Raw genomic sequence first — 23,657 nt, 5'->3', positions numbered from 1 at the left:
AGTCCTTATGTGTCTGAAAATGTCTTTTTTTTTCCACCTATACACTTGAATGGCTGCTTGTAAAGAATTCTAGGTAAGAAGTCATTTTTATGCAGGACTTTGAAGGCATTGCTCTATAATCTTCTTACTTCCAGTATATATATTGAGCAATTATCAGTCTTTCTGATTTCTTATCCTTTGGATGCAACATGGTATTTCTACTTTTTTCATTTTTGGAATCTTCTATTAGTTTTCAGTAGTCTGTAATATCATGATGACTTGTACTGGGACCAGTCTTATCTATCCATTTCACTGGGAAATTTGTAGGCCTTTTCAGTCTAACAACTCAGGTCTTATAGTTCTAGATATTTTTGAATTTGAAAAAAAAATAATTTTCACACCCTCTTCTTCTCATTCCTTATTTCTGTTCTTTTTGCCCATTGCTTTTTTCTGTTACATTTATTTGTGTGTTCATCCTTTCATCTTTAGAACTCTTGATTTTTTGAAGATCAGCCCTCCTGGACAGAATCACTAATTTCCTAATCTTGTCTATCCTATTTTCCTTCTCTTACCTATTTTGCTTTACTTTTTGAGAGATTTTCCAACACTTGTGTTCTCTGAATATTCCTCTTTTTGTAGTATGTTATTTTTATATTATTGACACTTTTTTGTCTCCACCTTTCAGAATATTAACAATAATAATTTTTTGAAAATTTCTCCTATCTTGTCAGTTTTCTCCAACATCGTTTTTATCTTTGGTTTGTATTGGTCTCAATCCAATCTAGAATATATTCAGGAGGATTTTTTTCAAATACCTGGAGACTACTGACTATCAGTTTATATTTAAAAGTGCAGACATAAAAACACAAAATAAACAAACAGAATATTAACTAGAATCTCTGTGCCTGAAGAACACTTATTTACTAGTTGGTTTCACTGTCCAGGACATTCTGTTGGGGGAATCCATCATGATCAGTGTCTTTCAATTTTTACATGTGGGCTATTCAGATTCCTCAGACAAGAATCTTAAAGATTAAAACAGTCAAGCATTAAAAGAAGTTATATATATTAAAGAGAACATATATATATGTATATCTATCTATCTATATACATATATACATATTTATAGAGAGGGAGACTTTCTCTTATATCCCCTACTTTTTAAACCTCTGTTCTTCCTGGTATTTTCAGAAGTTCATCTTTTTCAGAGAATACGCCTCAAGACTTCTATCAGGGTGGAAGAAGCAATCCAGGACTATAGTTCCTTCTTAAACAAACTTCCCGTAGTTCCCTGTTTATAGTTTCACATTTATTTTCTACTCTTTGAGGTACCTAGTACCCAATTTCCGAGCCTTTCTGCGGTTTGGCGGGGGCAAATGAGTTTTTCTTCAAGGCTTCACCATAAGCTTCAGCTCCTTGGGTCTGCTGTGTCTGCCACCACACTCAGTCATCACCTTCTTTTCTAAAATTTTGTAGCTGTCATCTCTAGTTCCATTCCTTTTGTCCTAAGGGACTGTGTATCCATTCAATCTGCCAACTTCTAGACCTGTTATTATTCAGTAGACCTGATTAGGTAGCCTGAAGAATCTCAGAGAGAAGCTCCCTCAGTCTGGACAGAGTAGCCACATACATATTAGCACTTTTCAGTTCATTTATCAAAACAGTTCTAATCATAGTAAAAAAAAATTATATTCTCCAGTCTAAAAGGGATTACAGTTAGGAACTGCATAGATTTTTAAAATGTAAGAAAAATTTTACTATGCAATAGTTGCTCACAACCTATGCACAAGAAATAAGTATCAGAGTACTCTTAATATGTCTAAGTCAAATCACCAATCATCTTCAAACTAATAATGAAAGCCTATTTAGGCTACCATTAATAACATTCAGTTTTTCCTAGAAATCAATTAAGCTTAACACTTCTTTTGAATTCTCTTTCTTTTCTTTCTTAAGACTGAGTCTCACTCTGTTGCCCAGGCTGGAGTGCAATGGTGTAATCAGCTCACTGTAACCCTGAACTTCTGGGATAGAATGATTCTCCTGCCTCAGCCTCCTGAGTAGCAGGTACTACAGGTGCATGCCACCACACCTGGCTATTTTTTTTTATTTTTTTGTAGATATGGGGTCTCACTATGTTGCCCAGGCTGGTCTCAAACACTTGGCCTCAAGTAATCCTGCTGCCTTGGCCTCCAAAGTGTGTGATTATAGGTGTGAGTAGTCACTGTGACAGGCCCTTCTTTTGAATTCTCAGGCAGTTTTATTATTCCTTGTTATTGCTGTTGTTTACTTAAAATAAAGTTTATTTACTTGATTTTATTTTGTATCTTAGTTCAAACCTGCAGTGCCTTCAAGAGTTCCTGTTTGTCACATGATTCAATTACCCTAACCAAAATCAGGAGAGCCAGAAACAGGTGCTTAAATTGCAGGTATACCTGGATTATGCTTAGGATTTAATAATTTACACAGGAATATAGAGAACTGTTTTCAAGTATATTAAAACACTTTTTAAATCCAAAAGAATCAGTAGAAACTATTTAAACTCATTTCTTCACTTTAGATATCAGAAATTTGAGGATCAGAGAAGCTAACAAAGATCTTGCCCAAAAAATCAAGTATCAAGTATCATACACTGAGCAACGAGACTGAATCAAGGTGTTTGCACACTCCCGTGACCTTTGCAGTACCAAACTTTAAGAAAATATTGTCAAATGGGACAAATGCCAAATGAACACGATGACTTTTCAAGTAAAAGTTAAGATAATTAACTTTCCATCCAAGTTGGAAAGTTCTAGCCTCTGAGATCCTTACATCTTCTTGCAAGCATGCATTGTCAGATGGTTGGTCACTATCCATGGTAGAAATTTGCCCAACACTGTTGCTTTGCAAATTTGTCACATTCATTTTAGCCTTCAAAAGAATTGGATCATACCTGTTGTTCCAGAGGTAAAAATGTAAAGACAAGTAGACTTGAGGAGTGAGACAACATGGTGGCTGCGTGGCACGGGCTCATCACATGAGGTGCTCAGTTTTTCTTTGAGTGAAATTACACCTTGTGGAACAGAATCTTTCATCCCCCAAACACTGATATTTTCTGAGAGGCTTGGAAGGATTTCTTCTACAGTTCCAAGCAAATCTAAAAGCCAAAGGGTTGGGAAGAGGTAAGAAAACTTTAAATCTCAAATCATTCACTTTGGAGTTGCTTTTGTGTATTGAAACAGGGATAGAATGTAAATAAAATGCTGATTTCCTTCTCATGTTGGATAAGTAACATCACAGCCATTTTACGGTTCTGTTTCAACCGAATCAACTGAAAGGAAAATTTAGTTATCACCTGACAGACCAATGCAAGCAGTCCAATTCAGACTGAATTTAAGAGACTCCATTATTCAAATTATGGGTTTCCCCCTGCCAATTTTTAAATAAAACTATTTAAAACTCTGTCTGAATCTAAATTCAGGATACTGCACTAAACATTTTCCTTGAAGTACAACTTGGTAGCTAGTTATTCCAAAAAGCTGTCTGTAGGTTACTCTTCAGTTACACTGTAATGCAAAACATTTGGGAGAATCCCCGACTGCTCTGAAATCACAAGATCATTGTGGTTTAGAAATCATTCCAAAGCCAAAAGTTAAGTTACAGGGGACTCCAGAATGGGGGAGGGTGAGAGAGAAAGGTGAAGATTGAGAAATTACCTATTGGGTACAATGTTTACAATTCAGTCTGGGTGACTGGCAATTTAAGGTTCAGAAAGAAAAAGGGGCAAGTTCCTTAGGAAGGATCTGCTACAAGGATAACAAAGGAGCAACTGTTGAGGTGAGACTATGTTGAGGTAATCTGTGAAACTGAACCAGACCTTGATTTGCCCATTAACCCAGGAAAAAAATATCATCTGTTCAAGAGGGGAGTAGTGGTGGAAAACAAGAGAGACAGAAGGTGGGACTGGATCCTTGATGAGGAAATAGTTAAGCATTGAGGTACCCAACACTCTGTGGGATACAAAAGAAACAATGTCATCATTCCTATACAGTCTTTTGTGTAAGCAAGTGAAGCATCATTTTTTTCTCCAGAGTAGAGAGGCATACAATTATTTATATTATTTAAATTCTTTTTAAATTCACCACTCCCTTACTTTAGCATGGATCTCTGACATGAAGTTCAACTTTTATATTCTACATGGCAACTCTGATTTTATTTCCTTATTTCTATAATATGCCATACATTTAGAAGGTCCAAGGGATTTCTGAGTGCTATACAGGTTATCTTAAAATCTATATTAACATCCTTGGGGATATTAAACAATAGTACCCCACTGGCCTTTTGGAGTTAATGCAAGGAAAGTCAAACATTACCGACAACTACCAGAAGCGAAGAGACAAGAAAAAATTCTTGGATCCTTCTGAGGGAGCATGGCCCTGCTGACACCTTTATTTTGGATGTCTAGCCCCCAGAAATGTGAGAAAGTAAATTTCACTTGTTTTAAGCCACCAAGTTTGTGGTACTTCATTATAGCAACCTTAGGAAACTCATACATCAAGCTCACAAGTTGATGGACGGTAGAATTAGTAATCTAACCACAGGCTAATTAAGTCTAAAATTATCAAATTGCCTCATAAAAGAAATAAATGGCAAAAAAGAAAAAATAATGGTGCTAAATGTAAAACAGATCCAGATCGGCCAGGCCCAGTGGCTCACGCCTGTAATTCCAGCATTTTGGGAGGCTGAGGCAGGTGGATCACCTGAGGTCAGGAGTTCGAGACCAGCCTGGCCAACATGGTGAAACTCTGTCTCTACTAAGAATACAAAAAAATTAGTTAGGCATGGTGGTGGGTGCCTGTAATCCTGTCTACTCAGGAGGCTGAGGCAGGAGAATCGCTTGAACCCAGGAGGCAGAGGTTGCAGTGAGCCAAGATCACGCCATTGTACTCCAGCCTGGGCAACAAGAGCAAAACTCTGTCTCGAAAAAAAAAAAACAAAAAACAAAAAAACCCAGATCAGAATGCTCAAGTTCTGTACATGAAAATATGGACCTTTACACCTAAAGCAATTATATTTTTTCTAATTTTTTCAGGAAAAATTTTAAAATAATCACAAGATATATTCTGCTTTGAGTTTGAATTCAGAGTTCTGCATTAAACATTTCCCTGGAAACATAAATCAGTATCTGGTTCCCTCAAAAGGCCAACTGTCAGTCATTGGGTTAGTTCTACTATAATGCAATACATTGGGGGAAAACTCTTGATTTACTTTTATGAAATCTATAACCCAGATTGATCACAAAGCAGCAGCAAGAGAAATATGTCAAGTGGGACTAAGCAGTTTATAAATAAAACCTGTATGAAAGTAGAAGGCAACACAGAAATTATAATGAAGTTGATATGTGGTGGGAAGTAGGGTTCATAGCCTTAAGATGTCTTATTAATTTTTATTTCTATAACAAATCTAAGTAAAATGTAAGAATCCAGGGAAAATGCCTAGTTCTACTTAACACACACATCATGCTGCTGTATATAGATTGCTTTGGCAAAATGTGAAAAACCACCAAGGATGATAGGAGGAGTGACAAGTTAGAAACATGAAAAACTGGATAAGCAAAGGATCTACACTTTCTTTTTTAATGTTAGTTCCAGATTTTGTTGTAATGACTCTTTCTCAGGTTTTGAACTTGTAAGTGCAAATCTCTGAACTGACTCATTACTTTAATTTCAAAATCTCTCATCTGGAATGAGAAATTCCCAGCACAAACTTTTATGTGTTCTTAATGATATGTATGTCTAAATTGGGAAAATAAGTGCCAAGAAAGTTAAAATATTAAGTGTGGCTCCAAATCTTTGTTGGAATTCTAGAGCCCAAAGAAACTGAGCATTTACCAAGAGTGATAATTTTTACAGTAAGAAAAAAGAAAGTGAGAAGGTTTGTACGAATCAGAGGAGATACAATGTCATTTCTTTCATAAGTTAAAATTAATTTTATTTAGGTGAGATGCTTAGAATTCTCAAATAGAATTTAGTGTAACCAAATTATTTCTTCAATAGTGGTAGGAAATGTGGCTGAGGATACAGAAAGTTAAAATAAAACTTTGAAGAGTCATGTAGGGGATAAAGAATCATTATCACTGCCAGTCTTTCTTAATAAAATGAAATCTTGGCCAGGCGCAGTGGCTTATGCCTGTAATCCCAGCACCTTGGGAGGCTGAGGCAAGTGGATCACCTGAGGTCAGGAGTTGAAGAACAGCTTGGCCAACATGGTGAAACCCTGTCTCTACTAAAAATACAAAAACTAGCTGGGTGTGGTGGCGGGCACCTGTAATCCCAGCTACTCGGGAGACTGAGGCAGGTGAATTGCTTGAGCCTGGGAGGCAGAGGTTACAGTGAGCCAAGATCACGCCACTGCACTCCAGCTTAGGGGACAGACTGAGACTCCATCTTAAAAAAAAAAAAAAAAAAAAAAGAAAAAAGAAAAAAAAATCTTTTCATGTCCTTTAACAGTAAATTCTGAATATTGTCTTGACACAAATAGCATTTGTTTAAATACTTTAAGGAAATGACTTTGTCTCATGAGGATTTATGCTTCACTGCATTACCATTGATACCTGTAGAATTATAAGCATCTCAAAAGAATGATGTGTGTTCTCCTCCATCCTTCTGCTCACTCTACCTGGCCACATACCATTAGGTGCTAGATAGATAACTGGTTACAGAAACTGAACTTTGTACCATTTTGATCGTAAACTACTGCAAGAAAATGAGACAGCTGGATTTTCTTTTTTTTTTTTCTTTTTTTTTTTTTTTGAGATGGAGTCTCACTCTGTCCTCCAAGCTAGAGTGCAGTGGCCCAATCTCGGCTCACAACAACCTCCGCCACCCAGGTTCAAGCGATTCTCCTGCCTCAGCCTCCCAAGTAGCTGGATTACAGGTGCCCGCCACCACACCTAGCTAATTTTTGTATTTTTAGTAGAGACAGGGTTTTTACCATGTTGGCCAGACTGGTCTCGAGCTCCTGACCTCAGGTGATCCACCCACCTTGGCCTCCCAAAGTGCTGGGATTATAGACATGAGCCACCACGCCCAGCCCGACAGCTGGATTTTCTATGACCTTTAACAAAGTCTACATTATAGGCTTAATTTCTGTTTTCAAAGAAGCATGTTCATTCAAAAATTACATTTTTTTTTCCTCCCACATGCAATGTACTTCATTAGGTGGGGTTGCAAGTACAAAAATGTTAATTATAATCCCTGCCTAAAATCCTTTAGCATTTATTTTACAAATTGATTTCTTGCTTCTTCATCAACATCAGATCTTATTCACATTTTTGAGACTGCAAAATATATGGGTAAAAATTTTATATATCCTTCTAATATGCCGTTAGTATGAGTTATAATATTTATGTTGCACTAAAAACTATATTATTCTACATAAAACAAGCTAATACTTTCAAAGATATGGGATGGGAATTGATTGATTATAGTTGTTAATACATTGGTAAGCATTTCAACTTTAAACTTTCATGCACTAATAAACGTAATATGAAATTCAGCTACAAATGGTTAACTTTAGCTTTCCATACTGCAAAGCAACATTAGAATTCAAAGCGAAATTAGAGATCTTGCCACGTGCTTATAGTTACCATCCTACTATGTAGAGCAGTTCAACAGGCTTGTCACATAATGCACCGGTAGCTCTGGTTTCTAAGAAAATTGATGCTTAAATAGGCAAAATTACTGCCCAAGAATGGGTTCCAACTTACACTGTGGACCCCACCGGCTTAAAAACAAAAACATATGGTTTCAGCAAAACACTGGAATTCTGGATTGATTCCCTAGAGTATAGGATTTTCAGCCAGAGAATCTGGATTCAAACACCGCTTCTGACACTTGCTAGTTGTGTGACCTTGGACAAGTCACGTCATTTCTCTGAGTCTCCCTCCCCTCTTTTGAAAAGCGACTCCATACAACTTATACAGTTGTTGAGATAATTAAATGGTCTATATAAACCATTCATTATGGTGCCTGACCCAGAATCAGTCCTCCTTAAATGGTGTCTGCAGTGGTGGTGGTTGTTATTACTACTTCTGTTGGTTGTAATGATGATGATGATGATGATGACATACAATGAGCTCAAGCTCATTAAATAGAAAGTTGAAGACTGAAAAGAGGAGATCATAGACCCTGCAAGGGAGAGAAACAGATTGGGAATCCAGGTCCTTACATGGGAGAAGTGCTTCTAGTGATTCTGGCCTGTTTTGTTTCCAAGTCAGACCACGCCCTTCCTCTTCCCACCCAAAAGGGCATAACTAGGCAGGGTGAGTTGGAGCTTCATTCCTCACTTAACATAGCAAAGTTCTCGAGGAGTGAAATACAAAACTCATGAATAACAGAAGCACAAGTCTTTCTATTGCAATAACATATTTTTTCCTGACATGATTTAACTGCCCTGAATATACGCACACAAGTTTCTAAGTGGGTTTATGTGTTTTCACTCTCAGTTGTTCCCACATTTTTGAGGTGAGCAGATTGAATATTATTATAACATAATAATATAATTTATACATTATTATAACCAAAATTATACACAAAAGAAAAAGTCGAACACTTCATTTAATGTTATTTCTAACACATCTCCTGTTGCCAATGAATAATTATTACTGAAATGGCAGAAGAAGGCATGTTACATCTGGCTTGCTATTTTTCAGTATGAAAGTGGTGAAATTAGAAGAGTAAATGTGGACCAAAGCAATCTACAGACAGACTCATTAGTAAGTAAACAATATACATATTTTTAAAAGGCAGTGAATACTAATGTAGTATTTCTGCAAGACTCAGACCCCATCAGGGTTATTTCCCTCATGACCTCTTCATTATTAACAGTAGAAGAACCCTCTTCTTTTTGGCCAGAGAAAAGCTAGCGACCTCACTTCAAACTTGTGTCTGAGAGCATTCCAACCTTGGCCACTGAGGGCTGGGAAGTAGTTAATGGATGTACTGCTACTGGAGAGGACAAGAAAGCTGTTTAAAGCCAACTCACTAAGGTTGTATAACACACTACGTGGGTTTCCCTCCATACAACAAATCTCAAATGAAGAGACCTGAGAAAAGTGACTTCTTACTATGGGTGGCTGTCTCTGCCATTATGCAGTTAAAAATAATGATTGCATCCATTTGTTGAATATACTTTATGATCCTGGTATTCTGTTGGGTTCTTTATATTTAATTCACACAAGACCCAATGATAATCATTGATCAAACCTAAGTGATATAGCCTACTACACACCTGGGCTGTATGATATATAGCCTATCGCTCCTAGGCTACAAACCTGTACACCATGTTACTGTACTGAAAACATTGCAGGAATTCTAACACAGTAATACGTGTTTGTGTATTTAAATATATTTAAACTTAGAAAAGGTACAATAAACAGAGTATTACAATCTTATGGGACCCTCAGCACGTATGCATTCCATTATTGGCTTTATAATGATTTTGCCTTCTATTTTTAAGTTACACCTCCTAGAACTATGTATTCAGGCATTTCCATGTAGCTTCAAATAATAGTGTAGTTTCTTTGAAATAGAACCTTAAACACATTGTTTTGGTACATTTTAGAAAAATTCTATTTTTCATAAGTTATACAGAACCAATTCCAAACAGGTTTCATAGGCCACGCCAGATAATGTGCACTGTGATAGGTAAAGTTTCCATCATGGCTGGTATCTGATAACTGTCTTTAGGAATAAGCCAAAGGAAAAGATTTCAGCTAAACCACCAGGCAAATGTTACTCTTGTTATTGTCATTAACAAAAATAATAGTTGCCATGTACTCAAGGCTAACTAAAAGGCAATCTCAGTGGTTTTGGGAGACAGGTAAAGTGCTATATTTTAGAAACTGAAATGGTAAACAATTAAGTAACTTTTTTAAGGTAACACAGCTTAGTAGGTTGCAGAGCAGACTCAAAACGTGGTCTCTATACTATATAGTCCAATGTTTCTGAGACTGTCAATTCTACTTTGATATAACTGAAAAAATACACATTCAGGCTATACAAAATATGAAAATAAAAGTTACCAATATTAAGACACCAAGTTTTTTATACACAGATAAGAAAAATGTCAAAATTTTTATAATACTATTATTTCCTTCCCACATAGTCTGAAGACTCAAAAATACTTGCAGAAGTCTTATATCTGTGTGTTTTGGATTAGAACATATATCAAATGGCATCCCAAATTTCCCTGGGAAACTTATTGAAAATTAAAGTGTTTGAGATTAAACCTCGACCTTTCCCCCAATTTTTCATCTCTGATATTGCTAATATTATCTGCTGCCAAGATTATCATCTACTGATCTATGCTTTTCTCTTAGAACAAACACAACAATGTTGGGGTGCTTTTATATCATTTAAAATTTGTATGCTATTATCTCTATATCCTTTGGCATGTTTAGTCATAATCATAATGCTGCTGATGATAAATAAGAATCCTTGCCATTTTAAAGTAACTTATAGATTACAAAATGTTTTTATACATTATTTTTGGTGATCCACACTTACAGCCATGATAGGTAAATATTGACCTTATTTTAAGGATGAGGGAAGCCTGGTTATAGTGGGCAAATACTCTACTCAAGCTCATACATCTAGGCAAGGTGGCATGGGAACTAAAGTTCAGATTTTCTGATGCTAAATCATAAAAGCCTGCAGGGCTTACCTTTGTCTTTTTCCTCCTTTCTCCTCCTGCTCATTCCCTCATCTCCATCTTCTCCCTTCCCCTCTCCTTTTCTCCCTTGTTCCCCCACCCCTTTCCTTTTCTCTCTCACCTTTTCTCTATCCATCTATTTTGAGTACCTTTTCCACTGACCTCACCTGCCTCAGGTGATCTATGTGTATTTACAGTGACTTCCTGCAATCATAAAGCTCTTAGTCAATTCACAAACAGATGTTGACGCAGCCTCGAGGAATAGTTCAACAACTAGGTTGTAAACTCTTGAACTGAGGAAATCTGTTTTGTTCACTGCTAAATTTTCAGGACTTAGCACAAAGGAGATATTCAACAAATATTTATTACCTGGATGAATGAGTGAATGAATGGCATAATAAAAACTATGATACACATAAACTCTTGCTAACTTTTAATTTACTTTGCATATTTTTGCAAAAAGTTGTCCACTCTCTACTGTTCATTTGGTAACTGGTTTTGAGGGTGGTGATATGGTTGGGATTTCCTGGTTGTGTTGATGTCAATGTTACTAATCATCACTCCCAAAAGATACAAAGCACTTTAGACATAGTAGGCACCCACAAGGTTTCAGATTTAGCATATGGTATATATTTTATTCTCCATCCTTTCTTAATACACCAATATTAAATCATTATAGTTATAAATAGATACCTTTAAAAAACTATTCAATTACCCTGAACTCTTTCAATTTAGATTTGATAGTATTTTGTGGTTCAACATATTTTGAAGCATTTCAGATTTCTCTTTGTAAGAAGTAAAAATCCTGTGTCTTCTCTATAAACACAAAATAATGCATGCAGCCTTGCACTGTTAGTTTTCATAAACTGTTACACTGAAACGGTGCAGGGCAAATGTTCTTGTTAACAATCAAGCCATTGTAATTCTCCAAATGACTTTCAACCATAAAAGCAATTGTTTTTTTAAAGACTAAGAAAAAGAGTCAGAGGAAAAATAAATGCCCTTTTAAGTGTTTTGTTTTTTTGTTTGTTTGTTTTTTTTTTGAGATGGAGTTTCGTTCTTGTTGCCTAGGCTGGAGTGCAATGGCACGATCTCAGCTCACTGCAAACTCCACCTCCCACGTTCAAGCGATTCTCCTGCCTCAGCCTCCTGAGTAGCTGGGATTATAGGCACACACCACCAAACCTGGCTGATTTTGATTTTGTATTTTTGTACAGATGGGCTTTCACCATGTTGGTCAGACTAGTCTCGAACTCCTGACCTCAGGTGATCCACCTGCCTTGGCCTCTGAAAGTTATGGGATTACAGGCACGAGCCACCACACTAGCCCCCTTCAAGTTTTATAGAAAGTGTTATGTATGCCGATAGATAAAACACACAGCTCATGTGAACTTTTATTATCTTAGCTACATACTGTGATATTCATACATGATACCTGTTTTACTTTTCAGGACATTTCTAAATTTCTACTTGTATTTAGTAGAATAGACTGTTTAGTTTTTTTTTTTTTCTTTTTCATTCCTAGACTCAGCTAGATCAACAATTACTTCTGTTACAAAAGAAAATAATTGATTTTAATAGGAAGTTTAGATGTCTTCATGGTTCAGTAGCTAGAAAAGGCAGTGTTCTAAGCACTGATAATGCATGGTTTCTTCCTTACTGGCCATGGAGACACTGACTCTGGGGTTTTTATTTATAATATCTGTTGAACATGTATTTACTGAAAGGGAATGATGCTTGAATACTGTCAGGAGCAAAAATAATGTAAAGAAAGGATACACCTCCTAACAGAGGTGGCAAGGCTGAATGTGAGAAATACACATCATGATATCAGGTAAACATGGGCTCAAATCCTAACTCTGTCATTAACTTACTGCTAACACATAGTAATGATAATGATATTTTGGTCAATGAGGGACTGCATATACAACAGTAGTCCCATAAGATTATACCACTATGTTTTTACTGTACCATTTCTGTTTTCACTTAAAAATACTTACCACCATTGTGTTCCAATTGCCTACAATATTCAGTACAGTAATATCCTGTACAAGTTTGTAGCCTAGGAGCAATAAGCCACACCTAGGAGCAATAAGCCATACAAAGCAATAAGCCTAGGAGCAATAAGCCATACAAAGCCTAGGTGTGTAGTAAACTTATGTCATCTAGGTTCGTGTAGGTACACTCTATGATGTTCACACAACAACAAAATCACCTAACACATTTCTTTTGTTTGTTTGTTTTTTGGAGTCTCGCTCTATTCCCCAGACCAGAGTATACTTGCACGATTTCAGATCACTGTAATCTCTGCCTCCTGTGTTCAAACAATTCTCCTGCCTCAGCTTCCCAAGTAGCTGGGATTACCAGTGCCTGCCACCACACTCGGCTAATTTTTGTATTTTTAGTAGAGATGGGGTTTTGCCATGTTGGCCAGGCTGGTCTCAAACTCCTCACCTCAAGTGATCTGCCCGCCTCGGCCTCCCAAAGTGCTGGGATTACAGGCATGAGCCACCACGCCTGGCCCGTCTAACACATTTCTAAGAAAAGTGTCCTTGTCATTAAGTGATTCATGACTGTATATACTAGCTAACATCAAATAAGGGTGTAGCTGCAAAATCCAAATAAGATCCCTTATTAAAAGCCCCAGGATTACTCTATAATCATAATAGCAATCATTTAAATACACTAAAGATCTACTTAGTACATACCAGGCACTCAGCTAGCCACTTTACAAAAGATATATCATTTAATCCTCAGAATTATACTGTGAATCAGATGGTATCATCACCATTTTACAGCTAAGTTCAGGGAGATCCAGGGTAAATGATGATATTATCTTTAACCACACAGCTAGGAAGTGGCAGACCATACATGGAATTTGGGTCTGTCTGGCTTACCTCTGTCTGAACCACATGATTCATCTTTCTACCTCAATATACTCTCCCTGGGGTATAATGATTTAATAGTACAACATCAGAAACATCCAATGAGAATCCACGAAATCTGAAATTTAATGTGCTGAAAACAGTATGTTTATATTGTTCACCAATGAGACTCCAGATGCCAACAACACAGTATTTTAAGTATAAAAGTGACTATGATCTAAGCTACATCTTATTACAAAATCTGTTAATCAAAATAGAATTTTTCCATCTTTGGAAAACATATATCTCATTTATGTTTGAAGGTATGCCAGAAAGAATAGTTGACTTCTCCAGCGACCTACTTACTGAGCCAATCAACTAGTCTTGGCTTAAAACTTCAGTATCCCAAAGTGGCTTTTTTAAATACAAAAAACTGACTGTTGGTGTTAAAAACAAAAATAAGAAAACAATGCAATTAGTTATTGGCAAGCAAAATAAAAGCTGGCACAAGTAAAATTGCAAAATTAATTGGTCCTAGTTAAGCAACAATTCAGTCAACAGAAAAGTCTGAATGCTCTATTTTGAGAAGTAGCCAGTCCTATGTACTTTAAGACGAATCTCTCAGGAAACTGGCTTTGGGTTTCCATTTTTTCAGGGACACTGTGGCCCTCTTGGTTGGCCCTTGTAAACAGAACTTACAGCTTTATCAATTATTAGCAAAATTTGGAGTTTACATTTGCTCCTAGACCCTTCCTCCTGTAGTGAAAACAAGATTAAAATGAGCACTCAAAAGTAAACCTTTGTGTTTTTATTGTTCCAAGAGAGCTGAATAGGAACAGCACCAATCTATAGCTCCTAGTGTGAGCGACGCAGAAGACAGGTGATTTCTGCATTTCCAACTGAGGTACCGGGTTCATCTCACTTGGACTTGTTGGACAGTGGGTGCAACCCACAGAGTGTGAGCAAAGCAGGGTGGGGCATCGCCTCATTTGGGAAGCGCAAGGGGTCGGGGAATTCCCTTTCTCAGCCAAGGGAAGCTGTAACAGATGGTACCTGGAAACTCAGGATACTCTCGCCCTAATACTGCACTTTTCCAATGGTCTTAGCAAACAGCACACCAGAAAATTATATCCCGTGCCTGGCTCGGCGGTCCCACGCCCACAGAGCCTTGCTCACTGCTAGCACAGCAGTCCAAGATTGAACTGCAAGGTGGCAGCAAGTCTAGGGGAGGGGAGTCCACCACTGCTGAGGCTTCACTAGGTAAACATAGCGGCCCAGAAGCTCGAACTGGGTGGAGCCCACCTCAGCTCAACCAGGCCTGCCTGCCTCGGTAGACTCCACCTCTGGGGGCAGGGCACAGCTGAATAAAAGGCAGCAGACACTTCTGCACACTTAAACGTCCCCATCTGACAGCTCTGAAGAGAGCAGTGGTTCTGCCAGCAGGGAGTTTGAAATCTGAGAACCAGCAGACTGCCTCCTCAAGTGGGTCTCTGACCCACGAGTAGCCTAACTGGAAGACACCTCCCAGTAGGGGCCAAATGACACCTCATACAGCCGGGTGCCCCTCTGAGACGAAGCTTCCAGAGGAAGGAACAGGCAGCAATATTTGCTATTCTGCAGCCTCCGCTGGTGATACCCAGGCAAACAGGGTCTAGAGTAGACCTCCAGCAAACTCCAACAGACTTGTAGCTGAGGGTCCTGACTGTTAGAAGGAAAACTAATAAACAGAAAGGAAGAGCATCAACACCAACAAAAAGGACATCCACATCAAAACGCTATCTGTAGGTCACCATTATCAAAGACCAAGGGTAGATAAAACCACAAAGATGGGGGAAACCAGAGCAGAAAAGCTGAAAATTCTAAAAATCAGAGTGCCTCTTCTTCAAAGGATCGCAGCTACTCACCAGCAATGGAACAAAACTGGATGGAGAATGAATTTGACGAGTTGACAGAAGCAGGCTTCAGAAGACCGGTAATAACAAACTTCTCCGAGCTAAAGGGGGATGTTTGAACCCATCACAAAGAAGCTAAAAACCTTGAAAAAAGATTAGATGAATGGCTAACTACAATGAACAGCATAGAGAAGACCTTAAATGACATGATGGAGCTGAAAACCATGGCACGAGAACTATGTGATGCATGCATAAGCTTCAGTAGCCGATTTGATCAAGTGGAAGAAAGGATATCAGTGACTGCAGATCAAAAGAATGAAATGAAATGAGAAGAGAAGCTTAGAGAAAAACGAGTAAAAAGAAACAAACAAAGCCTCCAAGAAATATGGGACTATGTGAAAAGACCAAATCTATGTTTGATTTGTGTACATGAAAGTGACGAGGAGAATGGAACCAAGTTGGAAAACACTCTTCAGGATGTTATCCAGGAGAACTTCCCCTACCTAGCAAGGCACACCAACATTCAAATTCAGGAAATACAGAGAATGCCACAAAGATACTCCTCGAGAAGAGCAACCCCAAGACACATAATTGTCAGATTCACCAAGGTTGAAATAAACGAAAAAACTGTTAAGGGCAGCCAGAGAGAAAGGTCGAGTTACCCACTAAGGGAAGTCCCTCAGACTAACAGTGGATCCCTCGTCAGAAACTCTACAAGCCAGAAGAGAGTGGGGGCCGATATTCAACATTCTTAAAGAAAAGAATTTTCAACCCAGAATTTCATATCCAGCCAAACTAAGCTTCATAAATGAAGGAAAAATAAAATCCTTTACAGACAAGCAAATGCTGAGAGATTTTGTCATCACCAGGCCTGCTTTACAAGAGCTCCTGAAGGAAGCACTAAACATGGAAAGGAACAACCGGTACCAGCCACTGCAAAAACATGCCAAATTGTAAAGACCATTGATGCTACGAAGAAACTGCATCAACTAACGAGCAAAATAACCAGCCAAAATCATAATGATAGGATCACACTCACACATAACAATATTAGCCTTAAACGTAAATGGACTAAATGCCCCAGGTAAAAGACACAGACTGGCAAATCGGATAAAGAGTCAAGACCCATCAGTGTGCTCTATTCAGGAGACCCATCTCATGTTCAGAGACACACATAGGCTCAAAATAAAGGGATGGAGGAAGATCTACCAACCAAATGGAAAACAAAAAAAAAGCAGGGGTTGCAATCCAGTATCTGATAAAACAGACTTTAAACCAACAAAGATCAAAAGAGATAAAGAAGGCCATTACATAATGGTAAAAGGATCAATTCAACAAGAAGAGTTAACTATCCTAAATATATATGCACCCACTACAGGAGCACCCAGATTCATAAAGCAAGTCCTTAGTGACCTACAAAGAGACTTAGACTCCCATACAATCATAATGTGAGACTTTAACACCCCACTGTCAATATTAGACAGATCAAGGGACAGAATGTTAATGAGGATATCCAGGAATTGAACTCAGCTCTGCACCAAGCGGACCTAATAGACATCTACAGAACTATCCACCCCAAATCAACAGAATATACATTCTTCTCAGCACCACATCACACTTATTCCAAAACAGACCACATAGTAGGAAGTAAAGCACTCCTCAGCAAATGCAAAAGAAAAGAAATTGTAGCAAACTGTCACTCAGACCATAGTGCAATCAAATTAGAACTCAGGATTAAGAAACTCACTCAAAACCGCTCAACTACATGGAAACTGAACAACCTGCTCCTGAATGACTACTGGGTACATAACGAAATGAAGGCAGAAATAAAGATGTTCTTTGAAACCAATGAGAACAAAGACACAACATATCAGAATCTCTGGGAAACATTTAAAGCAGTGTGCAGAGGGGAATTTATAGCACTAAATGCCCACAGGAGAAAGCAGGAAAGATCTAAAATCGACACCCTAACATCACAATTAAAAGTACTATAGAAGCAAGAGCAAACACATTCAAAAGCTAGAAGAAGGCAAGAAATAACTAAGTTCAGAGCAGAACTGAAGGAGATAGAGACACAAAAAACCCTTCAAAAAAATCAATGAATCCAGGAGCTGGTTTTTTGAAAAGATCAACAAAATTGATAGACCGCTAGAAAGACTAATAAAGAAGAAAAGAGACAAGAATCAAATAGACGCAATAAAAAAATGATAAAGGGGATACAACCACCGATCCCACGGAAATACAAACTACCATCAGAGAATACTATAAACACCTCTACGCAAATAAACTAGAAAATCTAGAAAAAATGGATAAATTCCTGGACACATACACCCTCACAAGATTAAACCAGGAAGAAGTTGAATCTCTGAATAGACCTATAACAGGCTCTGAAATTGAGGCAATAATTAATAGCCTACCAACCAAAAAAAGTGCAGGACCAGATGGGTTCACAACCGAATTCTACCAGAGGTACAAACAGGAATTGGTACCATTCCTTCTGAAACTATTCCAATCAATAGAAAAAGAGGGAATCCTCCCTAACTCATGAGGCCAGCATCATCCTGATACCAAAGCCTGGCAGAGACACAACAAAAAAAAGGAATTTTAGACCAATATCCCTGATGAACTTCGATGCAAAAATCCTCAATAAAATGCTGGCAAACCAAATCCAGCAGCACATCAAAAGCTTATCCACCACGATCAAGTTGGCTTCATCCCTGGGATGCAAGGCTGGTTCAACATACACAAATCAATAAATGTAATCCATCATATAAACAGAACCAAAGACAAAAACCACATGATTATCTCAATAGATGCAGAAAAGGCCTTTGACAAAATTCAACAGCCCTTCATGCTAAAAACTCTCAATAAATTAGGTATTGACGGGATGTAGCTCAAAATAATAAGAGCTATTTATGACATATCCACAGCCAATATCACACTGAATGGGCAAAAACTGGAAGCATTCCCTCTGAAAACTGGCACAAGACAGGGATGCCCTCTCTCACCACTCCTATTCAACATAGCGTTGGAAATTCTGGCCCGGGCAATCAGGCAGGTGAAAGAAATAAAGGGTATTCAGTTAGGAAAAGAGGAAGTCAAATTGTCCCTGTTTGCAGATGACATGATTGTATATTTAGAAAACCCCAGCATCTCAGCCCAAAATCTCCTTAAGCTGATAAGCAACTTCAGCAAAGTCTCAGGATACAAAATCAATGTGCAAAAATCACAAGCATTCCTATACACCAATAACAGACAAATAGAGAGCCAAATCATGAGTGATCTCCCATTCACAATTGCTACAAAGAGAATAAAATACCTAGGAATCCAACTTACAAGGGATGTGAAGGACGTCTTCCAGGAGAACTACAAACCACTGCTCAACAAAATAAAAGAGGACACAAACAAATGGAAGAACATTCCATGCTCATGGATAAAAAGAATCAATATTGTGAAAATGGCCATACTGCCCAAGGTAATTTATAGATTCAATGCCATCCCCATCAAGTTACCAATGACTTTCCTCACACAATTGGAAAAAACTACTTTAAAGTTCATATGGAACCAAAAAAGAGCCCGCATTGCCAAAAGAATCCTAAGCAAAAAGAACAAAGCTGGAGGCATCACACTACCTGACTTCAAACTATACTACAGGGCTACAGCAACCAAAACAGAATGGTAGTAGTATCAACACAGAGATATAGACCAATGGAACAGAACAGAGCCCTCAGAAATAATACCACACATCTACAACCATCTGATCTTTGACAAACTTAAGAAAAACAAGAAATTGGGAAAGGATTCCCTATTTAATAAATGGTGCTGGGAAAACTGGCTACCCATATGTAGAAAGCTGAAACTGGATCCCTTCCTTACACCTTATAGAAAAATTAATTCAAGATGGATTAAAGAGTTAAATGTTAGACCTAAAACCATAAAAACCCTAGAAGAAAACCTAGGCAATACCATTCAGGACATAGGCATGGGCAAGGACTTCAGGACTAAAACACCAAAAGCAATGGGAACAAAAGTCATAATTGACAAATGGGATCTAATTAAACTAAAGAGCTTTGCACAGCAAAAGAAACTTCCATCAGAGTGAACAGGCAGCCTACAGAATGGGAGACAATTTTTACAATCTATTCATCTGACAAACGGCTAATATCTAGAATCTAAAAAGAACTTAAACAAATTTACAAGAAAAAAAACAAACACCCCATCAAAAAGTGGGCAAAGGATATGAATAGAAACTTCTCAAAAGGAGACATTTATGCAGCCAACAGACACATGAAAAAATGCTCATCATCACTGGCCATCAGAGAAATGCAAATTAAAACCACAATGAGACACCATCTCACACCAGTTAAAATGGTGATCATTAAAAACTCAGGAAACAACAGGTGCTGGAGAGGATGTGGAGAAATAGGAACACTTTTACACTGTTGGTGGGAGTGTAAATTAGTTCAACCATTGTGGAAGACAGTGTGGCAATTCCTCAAGGATCTATAACTAGAAATACCATTTGACCCAGCCATCCCATTACTGGGTATATACCCAAAGGATTATAAATCATGCTGCTATAAAGACACATGCACATGTATGTTTATTGTGGCACTATTCACAATAGCAGAGACTTGGAACCAACCCAAATGTCCATCAATGATAGACTGGATTAAGAAAATGAGGCACACATACACCATGGAATACTATGCAGCCATAAAAAAGGTGAGTTCATGTCCTTTGTAGGGACATGGATGAAGCTGGAAACCATCATTCTGAGCAAACTATCACAAGGACAGAAAACCAAACACCACATGTTCTCACTCATAGGTGGGAACTGAACAATGAGAACACTTGGACACAGGGTGGGGAACATCACACACCAGGGCCTGTCGTGGGGTTAGGGGAGTGGGGAGGGATAGCATTAGGAGGAATACCTAATGTAAATGACAAGTTAATGGGTGTAGCACACCAACATGGCACATGTATACATAGGTAACAAACCTGCACTTTGTGCACATGTACTCTAGAACTTAAAGTATAATAATAAAAAATAATAATAAATAAGAAAAAGTAAACATTTGCCACTTTATCAGACCACAAGTTGAACTGAAAAGAACTAGGAACAGTGATAGCCTTGAAGGGCTAGCCCATTTTCCGTATACTGCCTAACTCATTTTTGTTTGATATACAAATATTATATGATAAAGGTTATTTGAAAAGTTCTATACCTTAGAGATCACCAGTGTATAAATATATTTTTCCATATTGTTCTGTGAGTTTAAAAACTTTACACAAGGTATTGGTATGTATCTATTAATCTAAAATACTTAAATATTTTCATTATGGTCCTTGCAACGGATCTTTTGCACCTTCCTTCCCCATTGAAGAAGACTCTGCATAAACCATTTAGATTACACCAAATAAGTATCATTTTTCATATTTCACTTCTATTTCATTAAGCAACCCATCTTCCTAGTTTCTTTACTTATTAGCCACTAAACCCCAGGCTTTCCTTTACAGTTCAGTGAAAATATGTGTAGCCTAAGATGTCCTAACTCCAAGGTAGGGGGAGGAGGAAGGGTAGAACTTAGTCAAAAAAAGAAAAGGATGCATGGAAGGATCAGAAGAAGAAATAGAAAGGCTCCTAGAGTCTGCCAAGAGCCCAAGTTCTCGCTCACAGGTGGGAGCGCAGCCTTGCTAGGCAAGTCCTAGCTTGCAGACAGTATAAAATAAGAGCAGACATGAAGAAAGGAATTCAGGTACTTCCCATTAAACATATCTATTCTGCAAATGTAGTCATCCCTGATAAAGTACAATTAGAGGTAGGTAGACGTGTCACAATGAAGTCAGATAACTTTCCTATTCATCATTTTGTCAGAGCTGATAAAATTTAGAACTGACCAAGTTCTCTCTCTGTGTGTTCTTGCACTCACTGAAGGAACCAATAGCAGTAAAACTGTCCCTGTCTCAAAACGGTAGGAAGCAGAGATTTCATAAAAGTTTTCTGAAACTACGTGCCTGAAGGGAGGAGACAGTTGTTAAATCAGCATAGAATCATAAAACTATTTTGTACTCTTAACATGCACACTTCACTCACCCAAAATATTAGTTACGAATTATCCTAAAGAAAAAAAAGGGTAGGAAAGCAGGTGGGTTGCCATTCTGTATAGGCAGACCACACCCCATACTCTACCTGCGCCCACCACTAGGGCTCTGGGCCCACAGGCGCGGATACAATTCAGGAGGGAGTTGGAGCGAATGTTGGTGTTGAGAAAGGCCACCACGCAGCCCAGCTTGGCGAGGCCGAACCACACGTGAACGAAGTCCGGCTCATTGCTCATCAGCAGAGCCACCGTGTCCCCCTTTTTCAGAGAGGAATGGTTCAGGAAGACATGGGCCACTCTGCTACTCCTTTTGTCTACATCCTGATAGGTGTAGATGTCTCCCTCATAGATGATGAAAGGTTTCCGAGGTTGTCTTTTGGCATGACTCAAGAATTTATCCAGCACAGTCACCAGCTCCCCTCTCTTTTCGTACTTCTTCAGCCGAATTATAATGAGCACCACCTTCAACACGAACCAGAAGTCATCCCAAAAGTAAGGGAACAGGAGTTTCTGCACGAAGTGCGCGACGACCATTCCAGCCCCTAGAACTGTTAGCCACGACAGAAGCATGGGGACCACAGGGCCAGAAGACAGCTCTGATCTCAGCCCCCCACCAGCGTCCTTCTCTTGCAGGCACAGCTCTCCGCGGAGACCGCAGGTCCTCACTACTCAGGGCTTACACCTGAAGTTCCTGTCAGCTTTTTCCGGGGCGAAGCGGGATGGGGAGGAATCCTGAGAAACAGAATCGTAGGTTTGCACCGAAAAGGTCGCCCCAAGTGGTGCTGAAGATTAAGCTGGGGTCACTGGGCGGCTGGAGAGCAGGGAGCCTCTGACTCCTGCGAGAAACCAACACAGCCACCCTCAGGGGTCTTGGAATCTACAACCGCAGCGCTGTGCCCTCGCCTCCCAACCGCGACAGCGGCCCGTGCCCTGCGAGTTCCCCAGGGCTTCTCTGTGAGGGCTGAGTCAGTCCTCCCTGCTTCTGCGACCCTAAACAAACCTCACCACCCTCAGAAGAAGGTCCAGGGACAGAAGCTTTTCTCCTCTCAGGTAGTCTTTCCCGCGAGCTTGAGTTGGAGGCTGAATTCGAGCCGGGAAAAGCTGGGATGATGGTAACTGAGAAGCGCAGCGATTTACAGTCTCTACGCACCAGAAACCGCGCAGGGGCTCAGAACCACGCCTCGGACCGTGGCCGCAGGACCAGCGGGTTCCAGGGCTCCTGAGCGCCGCCCCCGTCCTGCCCCGCCCAGCCCCGCCCAGTCCCTCGGACGCAACGGGTCCCGGAGAACTGCTCCTTGGTGACCCACGCGCCCGCTGCAAGGGGCTGCCCACACCCCAGCCGCGGCTCGCACTCCGAGTGTCGTTAGGCTGGCTTAGTGTATCTCTCCTCCGAAACACGGTGGGAGTGCTGACTGCCCACCTTCGGCCTCCAGGCTCAGGGCCAACCACATTCCCTGGCGTGCCGCAGCCGGAACAGCCTGGGCCCCGCCGCCAGCTCCTACCCTGGGCACGCGTCCGGCCACCTAGAGAAGTGTGGCGCGCCGACCGGCTCACACCCCAGGGAGGAAGCCCGCGACTGGCGTCTCTGGCGGGGAAAAATTTGACAGTCCCGTGGGGGGAAACCCAGGGATCTGGAAGGCTTGGGGTCACAGGAGAACCAGGGTTGCTGGAATTGGGCGGCGCGGGGGCCCTGGCGAGGCTGATAAGGTAGAACAGTGTCGCACAAAGGTCATCCATTGAACCAATTAATAACTAGAAAATGGAAAGAAAAGAACAAACATCAAAAAAACTGCAGAGAGAGGCAGGGAGGGAGGGAGGGAGAGAGGGAAGGAATATTTATGAACTGGACAGATCCAATAATATTTTGTAAGAAAGGAAGGAATATTTGGACGCCACAAAATTGTACTGTTCTTTACAAAAAGTATTTTTGAAAACATGTTGATAGGTTGGTTTTTACATTTATATTGGAACTCTATCGTTAGAGGGCCAAGACAGTGCGTTTTACAAAATTTGGCAACAATATTGATTGATTTGAGAGCTTCAGTCGTTATTCGTATTTAAAAATAAAAACAAAGTTTATAATGCTATTTTCAGTCCTTAAAAGTAACAAGATTCCCCCCTCCCCA

General features: G+C 39.4%; 1 protein-coding gene across 1 annotated transcript in view; it reads right to left on the bottom strand.

The window, feature by feature from the left end:
- Window positions 1–22,741, bottom strand: part of SLC27A6 (solute carrier family 27 member 6) — a 67,875-nt gene extending 45,134 nt beyond the window's left edge. Inside the window, exons 1-2 of the mRNA XM_024247316.3 lie at window positions 21,621–22,741; window positions 2,909–3,112 (exon numbers count right to left, since the gene is read on the bottom strand). Of these exons, the coding sequence (XP_024103084.1) occupies window positions 2,909–3,112; window positions 21,621–22,101 (685 nt within the window). The 5' untranslated portion in view covers window positions 22,102–22,741. The remainder of the gene's footprint in view (window positions 1–2,908; window positions 3,113–21,620) is intronic.
- Window positions 22,742–23,657: the final 916 nt, after the last annotated feature.

The sequence above is a fragment of the Pongo abelii genome, chromosome 4 (genome assembly GCF_028885655.2).
Source record: "Pongo abelii isolate AG06213 chromosome 4, NHGRI_mPonAbe1-v2.0_pri, whole genome shotgun sequence".
NCBI classification, from domain to species: domain Eukaryota; kingdom Metazoa; phylum Chordata; class Mammalia; order Primates; family Hominidae; genus Pongo; species Pongo abelii.
Note: the sequence above shows the minus strand (reverse complement) of the source record. Positions and strands in the feature narration are given on the sequence as shown.